Source organism: Coregonus lavaretus (genome assembly GCF_964263955.1).
Source record: "Coregonus lavaretus genome assembly, chromosome: 6".
In the NCBI taxonomy this organism is placed as follows: domain Eukaryota; kingdom Metazoa; phylum Chordata; class Actinopteri; order Salmoniformes; family Salmonidae; genus Coregonus; species Coregonus lavaretus.
In genome coordinates, this window is record NC_139993.1 from 11,300,605 (window position 1) to 11,308,717 (window position 8,113).

An 8,113-nucleotide genomic window follows, 5' to 3' on the forward strand; every position below is an offset into this window, starting at 1 on the left:
GGCCACTATAAAATGTCTGAAGTTTTGAGGGAGCATGCAATTGTCATGCTGACTGTAGGAATGTCCACCAGAGCTGTTGCCTGAGAATTTAATGTTCATTTCTCTACCATAAGCCGCTCCAACGTCATTTAAGGGAATTTGGCAGTACTTCACAACCACAGACCACTTGTATGACGTTGTGTGGATGAACGGTTTGCTGATGTCAACGTTGTGAACGGCGTGCCCCATGGTGGCGGTGGGGTTATAGTATGTACACAATTCCTGGAAGCCTACATACTCACCAGACATGTCACCCATTGAGCATGTTTGGGATGCTCTGGATCAACATGTATGACAGCGTGTTCCAGTTCCCACCAATATCCAGCAACTTCGCACAGCCATTGAAGAGGAATGGGACAACATTCCACAGACCACTGATCAACTCTATGCAAAGGAGTTGTGTTGCGCTGCATGAGGCAAATGGTGGTCACACCAGATACTGACTGGTTTTCTGATCCACACCCCTACCTTTTTTAAAGTTATCTGACCAACAGATGCATATCTGTATTCTCAGTCATGTGAAATCCATAGATTAAGGCCTAATTTATTTATTTCAATTGACTGATTTCCTTATGAACTGTACATCAGTAAAACCTTTGAAATTGTTGCATGTTGCGTTTATATTTTTGTTCAGTATAATTCGTAAAAATGTCAAAAAACATAATTTCACTTTGAAATGGAGTATTGTTTGTGGGTCAGTGACACAACATCTCAATTGAATCCATTTTAAATTCAGGCTGTAACACAACAAAATGTGGAAAAAGTCAAGGGGTGTGTTAATACTTTCTGAAGGCATGTAACTGTCAAGCGAAGCCTCCTTATTGCCTTTCTAACGAGGCAATTGAAGCAATAAGGAAAGCTGGAATGGGAATTTCAGTTTACTTCCTGAATTGACCCCAACCAACCCGTCTCTCATGACAGGTTTAACTATTCAACTTATTGTAAGTGGCTCTGGATAAGAGCGTCTGCTACATAATACCAAAAAGGTAATGTTGCAAACCTGGGGGAGCGTAGATGTCAGGTGTCAGCGTGCAGCGGTAGGACGGAGTCAGGCGCAGGACACAGAACTGAGTAATAGACAAACTTTACTCGAAAAGCAACAAATCTAATTTCCACGCAGGGAAATACACCAGCTCACAGCAGTCATAAACACCAAACAAAGAAGTCTCAATAAAGTTGATTTTATTGTTTGTCACTTCCAAACCAAATATTGTTTGGGTAGTTGCCTTACTCTTTAACTTTCCTTTTCATTTGAAGAGACTGCCACCTTCTTCTGACTGAAATGTGATGTCAAGTCGTCCTTAACTGCCCATTCGAATTTATAAGAAACATTTCATGATCTATTTTTCGTGATAGCCATTCAACACACTTTAGCAGGCATTGTTGAACACAGTGCTCATTCTGCTAGAAGAAAGTGGCAGTAGAGCTGCAAGCATTGTAGGATGCTGCATTTGCCTCTGACATTAAGGGTGATGCACGTGAATTAGCTCTGGTTGGAATGGCTAAGGACATCTTTGAACGTCAATTTGCCCGACAGTTTTGATATCCGTTCCTCATGATCCATTACACCTCATAGCACAGCACACTGCTTAATACTAATATAGAAATATAATTTTCTTTCTTCAAACATGCATACAACATTGTGTAAAAATGTAATAATGCAACAAACAAACAAAAAATACACACAATCTTCTAAAAACGGAGCCACATCAAGTTGTTGCAAGAACTTAAAGTTCTTAAATTAAGAGACAATATTATGAAGTTGGAATAAATTAAATAGATTTTACACACAAATAATTGTTTAGATTTTGCAGTATATTACATTTACATTTTCTAATCTCATGCCTTTTGAATACACAAAATGAAGTAAAGAATTCAAATATGGAAGAGAAATCAGAAACCTGCATTTTTATGTGAAAATCATAATATTTAGTAAGAATTTTTTTTTTATGGTTGGTTTGGACTTTACCACCAACTTTTCAAAAGGAAATAATTCAGCAGAAATAACATACTGTTTGACTGGATCATGTGTCACTATAACTGTCAAACGAAGCCTTAATATTGCCTCACTAATGAGGCAATAAAAGCAACAAGGAAAGCTGGAATTACATTTTCAGTTTACTTCCTCAATTGAGTGACTTGACTGCAACCAACCCCAGTCTCTCATGACAGGTTTAACTATTAAAATGAGTAGCTGAAGATTTGGTCCTGGGTGCCGAGACGACATCCAACCATGACCTGCATATGGCCAAGTGTTATAGATGTACATAAGTCTATATGAAAAAAAAAGTGTCCAACAATATTGGTTGCGTGGGGTAAGTGGGTTAGAATTGTGTAATTTAGAGCATCATGCCAATACTTGGAACTGCTGAAAAGTGTGGTATTGTAGGCTAGTAATTCATTTTCAACATTTGTTCCAAGTTTAGACCCTTTTATAAAGCCATGCCCATTAAAGTTAATAATTACCTACTCACTTTAAACTGAGTTGAGTGTGTGTGTGACATTCATCATTTCACAGCAGTGCTCCCAGGCTATGGTCTGCACACAAATACGAACAATACATAGATAAATAGTTATGGTTCCCCTTAGGTCATCAAGATCACATATACGCTTCTTCAGAAACCTCTCTCTCATCCTAATGTGCGCTTCGATCTCTCTTCTCCTCTGGAACACTCTGAGACGCCCAACCTGCTCTGAGAGGAGACCGCTCCCAGCACCTGACCTCCTGCCACAAGACTATGCAGACGACCTGCCAGCCTGCTCAGCTATCATCAGAGGAGACCTGAAGGGCATTGACAAGGAGCAGCTCAGAAGACTTCTGAAAACAAAGATCAAGCCCAAGCTTCTGTCTGAGGCGTTCTACCACCACGTGACCCGAAACTGTAAAACTTACGTTACAGACAGAGGGTTCGTCATGATGCCCCTGAGTGTGGAGGAGAGAGACTTCCCCATCGCCTACTCCATGGTGGTCCATGAGAAGATTGAGATGTTTGAGCGACTCCTGCGTGCCGTGTACACACCTCAGAATGTATACTGCGTGCATGTGGACCAGAAATCCTCGGAGGAATTCAGGACTGCAGTAAAGGCTATTGTGTCTTGTTTTACCAATGTGTTTGTGGCAAGTAAGACAGAGAGTGTAGTTTACGCATCGTGGTCTCGAGTGCAGGCAGATCTAAACTGTATGAGGGACCTGTTGAAGTCACCTGTCCAGTGGAGGTACCTGCTCAATACCTGTGGAACAGATTTCCCCATTAAAACTAACGCAGAGATGGTTCAGTCACTCAAACTGCTCAACGGGAGGAACAGCATGGAGTCTGAGACCACCGTCGACTATAAGAAACACCGGTGGCAGTATCAGCACAACATCACCAACAACATAGTGGTCAGGACGGGCGTTACGAAGAGCCCTCCTCCAATCAGCACCCCCATGTTCTCCGGAAATGCCTATTTCGTGGTCTCCAGGGATTTTGTCCATCACGTGTTTGACAGCCAGGAGGTTCTGGCCCTGATGGAGTGGGAGAGGGACACCTACAGTCCTGATGAGCACCTGTGGGCCACTCTGCAGCGCATGCCCTCAGTGCCAGGGTCTAACCCTCCCCACATTAAGTACCATGAAACAGACATGAACGCCATCGCTCGCATGGTGAAGTGGAGTTACCTGGAAGGAGATGTGAGGAAAGGAGCCCCATATCCACCCTGCTCCGGTGCCTCCAGGAGAGCTGTGTGTGTCTACGGGGCTGGAGATCTCCGGTGGCTCCTACAACACCACCACCTCATCGCTAACAAGTTTGACCCAGAGGTGGATGATGTAGCCATTCGATGTCTGGAATCTTACCTTCGTTTCAAAGCAACATATGGTTAATCTGGGAGTATCTGTAAAAAGCTATGAAATGAAAAAGGGTTGCAAATACCGTAATGTATATTTATTTCAATTGTGTCTTTGTATGAATTTTATACGTGTTTGTTTTATCTATTGAATTGAATGCACTGATTAGAAGTGGCTCTGGATAAGAGCGTCTGCTAAATTATACAAAAAACGTAATGTCGCACTTAGAATACACTGTCTTTACAACAGTTATATCATTAGATAGTATAGATGACATCAATGGAGGTTGTGAAAAAAAAGGAATACTTGGAGTGTTGAAATAAAACTTTTCACCCTCAATTTAGCAATTTCCTGTTTTAATAAAGTTAGTTGCATTGTTATTCACTTCCAAACCAAATCAACCGTTGACCTCAAGCAAATTAATAACTAATATGTAGTCTATTGCTTGGCTAGTTGCCTTACTCTTTAACTTTCCTTTTCATTTGAAGAGACTGCCACCTTCTTCTGACTGAAATGTGATGTCAAGTCGTCCTTAACTGCCCATTTGAATTTATAAGAAACATTTAATGATCTATTTTCGTGATAGCCATTTAACACACTTTAGCAGGCATTGTTGAACACAGTGCTCATTCTACTAGAAGAAAGTGGCAGTAGAGCTGCAAGCATTGTAGGATGCTGCATTTGCCTCTGACATTAAGGGTGATGCACGTGAATTAGCACAGGTTGGAATGGCTAAGGACATCTTTGAACGTCAATTTGCCCGACAGTTTTGATATCCGTTCCTTATGATCCATTACACCTCATAGCATAGCACACTGCTTAAGACTAATATAGAAATATTATTTTCTTTCTTCAAACATGCATACAACATTGTGTAAAAATGTAATAATGCAACAAACAAACAAAAAATACACACAATCTTCTAAAAACGGAGCCACATCAAGTTGTTGCAAGAACTTAAAGTTCTTAAATTAAGAGACAATATTATTAAGTTGGAATAAATTAAATAGATTTTACACACAAATAATTGTTTAGATTTTGCAGTATATTACATTTACATTTTCTAATCTCATGCCTTTTGAATACACAAAATGAAGTAAAGTATTCAAATATGGAAGAGAAATCAGAAACCTGCATTTTTATGTGAAAATCATAATATTTAGTAAGAATTTTTTTTTTTATGGTTGGTTTGGACTTTACCACCAACTTTTCAAAAGGAAATAATTCAGCAGAAATAACATACTGTTTGACTGGATCATGTGTCACTATAACTGTCAAGCGAAGCCTTAATATTGCCTCTCTAATGAGGCAATAAAAGCAACAAGGAAAGCTGGAATTACATTTTCAGTTTACTTCCTGAACTGAGTGAATTGACTGCAACCAACCCCATTCTCTCATGACAGGTTTAACTATTAAAATTAGTAGCTGGAGATTTGGTCCTGGGTGCCGAGACGACATCCAACCATGACCTGCATATGGCCAAGTGTTATAGATGTACATAAGTCTATATGGGGGGGGGGGGTGTCCAACAATATTGGTTGCGTGGGGTAAGTGGGTTAGAATTGTGTAATTTAGAGCATCATGCCAATACTTGGAACTGCTGAAAAGTGTGGTATTGTATGCTAGTAATTCATTTTCAACATTTGTTCCAAGTTTAGACCCTTTTAATTTCAAGGATTTGTAGACAGTATAAAGCCATGCCCATTAAAGTTAATAATTACCTACTCACTTTAAACTGAGTTGAGTGTGTGTGTGACATTCATCATTTCACAGCAGTGCTCCCAGGCTATGGTCTGCACACAAATACGAATAATACATAGATAAATAGTTATGGTTCCCCTTAGGTCATCAAGATCACATATACGCTTCTTCAGAAACCTCTCTCTCATCCTAATGTGCGCTTCGATCTCTCTTCTCCTCTGGAACACTCTGAGACGCCCAACCTGCTCTGAGAGGAGCCCGCTCCCAGCACCTGACCTCCTGCCACAAGACTACGCAGACGACCTGCCAGCCTGCTCAGCTATCATCAGAGGAGACCTGAAGGGCATTGACAAGGAGCAGCTCAGAAGACTTCTGAAAACAAAGATTAAGCCCAAGCTTCTGTCTGAGGTGTTCTACCACCACGTGACCCGAAACTGTAAAACTTACGTTACAGACAGAGGGTTCGTCATGATGCCCCTGAGTGTGGAGGAGAGAGACTTCCCCATCGCCTACTCCATGGTGGTCCATGAGAAGATTGAGATGTTTGAGCGACTCCTGCGTGCCGTGTACACACCTCAGAATGTATACTGCGTGCATGTGGACCAGAAATCCTCGGAGGAATTCAGGACTGCAGTAAAGGCTATTGTGTCTTGTTTTACCAATGTGTTTGTGGCAAGTAAGACAGAGAGTGTAGTTTACGCATCGTGGTCTCGAGTGCAGGCAGATCTAAACTGTATGAGGGACCTGTTGAAGTCACCTGTCCAGTGGAGGTACCTGCTCAATACCTGTGGAACAGATTTCCCCATTAAAACTAACGCAGAGATGGTTCAGTCACTCAAACTGCTCAACGGGAGGAACAGCATGGAGTCTGAGACCATCGTCGACTATAAGAAACACCAGTGGCAGTATCAGCACAACATCACCAACAACATAGTGGTCAGGACGGGCGTTACGAAGAGCCCTCCTCCAATCAGCACCCCCATGTTCTCCGGAAATGCCTATTTCGTGGTCTCCAGGGCCTTTGTCCATCACGTGTTTGACAGCCAGGAGGTTCTGGCCCTGCTGGAGTGGGAGAGGGACACCTACAGTCCTGATGAGCACCTGTGGGCAACTCTGCAGCGCATGCCCTCAGTGCCAGGGTCTAACCCTCCCCACATTAAGTACCATGAAACAGACATGAACGCCATCGCTCGCATGGTGAAGTGGAGTTACCTGGAAGGAGATGTGAGGAAAGGAGCCCCATATCCACCCTGCTCCGGTGCCTCCAGGAGAGCTGTGTGTGTCTACGGGGCTGGAGATCTCCGGTGGCTCCTACAACACCACCACCTCATCGCTAACAAGTTTGACCCAGAGGTGGATGATGTAGCCATTCGATGTCTGGAATCTTACCTTCGTTTCAAAGCAACATATGGTTCATCTGGGAGTATCTGTAAAAAGCTATGAAATGAAAAAGGGTTGCAAACACTGTAATGTATATTTATTTCAATTGTGTTTTTGTATGATTTTTATACGTGTTTGTTTTACATATTGAATTGAATGCACTGATTAGAAGTGGCTCTGGATAAGAACGTCTGCTAAATTATACCAAAAAACGTAATGTCGCACTTAGAATACACTGTCTTTACAACAGTTATATCATTAGACAGTATAAATGACATCAATGGAGATTGTAAAAAAAAAACGAATACTTGCCGAGTGTTGAAATAAAACTTTTTCACCCTCAATTTTGCAATTTCCTGTTTCAATAAAGTTAGTTGCATTGTTATTCACTTCCAAACCAAATCAACCGTTGACCTCAAGCAAATTAATAACTAATATGTAGTCTATTGCTTGGCTAGTTGCCTTACTCTTTAACTTTCCTTTTCATTTGAAGAGACTGCCACCTTCTTCTGACTGAAATGTGATGTCAAGTCGTCCTTAACTGCCCATTTGAATTTATAAGAAACATTTAATGATCTATTTTTCGTGATAGCCATTTAACACACTTTAGCAGGCATTGTTGAACACAGAGCTCATTCTACTAGCAGAAAGTGGCAAAGAGCTGCAAACATTGTAGGATGCTGCATTTGCCTCTGATATTAAGGGTGATGTGCGTGAATTAGCTCTGGTGGGAATGGCTAATGACATCTTTGAAAGTCAATTTGCCCAACAGTTTTGATATCCGTTCATCATGATCTATTACACCTCATAGCACAGCAACTGCCCAATACTAATATAGAAATATCATTTTATTTCTTCCAACATGCACACAACATTGTGTAAAAATATAATTCATTGAATTACCCACACAATCCTCTAAAAATGGAGCCACATGTCAAGTTGTTGCAGGAATTTACAATTCTTAAGTTGAGAGAAAATATGAAATTGGAGTAAATTAAACAGTACTTCCCTCGTAGTTGTTTTTACACACAAATAATTGTTTAGATTTTGCAGTGTATTAAATTGAATTTACATTTTCGAATGTCATGCAGTTTGAACACAAAAATTAAGTAAGGTAATAAAATATTGAAGTAAAATCTGAAACCTGCATACTTATGTGGAAATATT

General features: G+C 40.8%; 2 protein-coding genes across 2 annotated transcripts; both read left to right on the forward strand.

Moving 5' to 3' along the window:
• Window positions 1–2,614: 2,614 nt before the first annotated feature.
• Window positions 2,615–3,901, forward strand: LOC311130678 (beta-1,3-galactosyl-O-glycosyl-glycoprotein beta-1,6-N-acetylglucosaminyltransferase 3-like; the record flags this gene model as incomplete). The annotated part of the gene is made up of 1 exon (XM_084163464.1): window positions 2,615–3,901. One exon carries the CDS (start codon window positions 2,615–2,617, stop codon window positions 3,899–3,901), a length of 1,287 nt encoding a protein of 428 aa, XP_084019590.1.
• A 1,794-nt stretch (window positions 3,902–5,695) lies between these two features.
• LOC311130718 (beta-1,3-galactosyl-O-glycosyl-glycoprotein beta-1,6-N-acetylglucosaminyltransferase 3-like) lies at window positions 5,696–7,009 on the forward strand (the record flags this gene model as incomplete). The annotated part of the gene is made up of 1 exon (XM_084163508.1): window positions 5,696–7,009. The coding sequence occupies one exon, from the start codon at window positions 5,696–5,698 to the stop codon at window positions 7,007–7,009; it is 1,314 nt and encodes a 437-aa protein (XP_084019634.1).
• Between the last annotated feature and the right edge of the window lie 1,104 nt (window positions 7,010–8,113).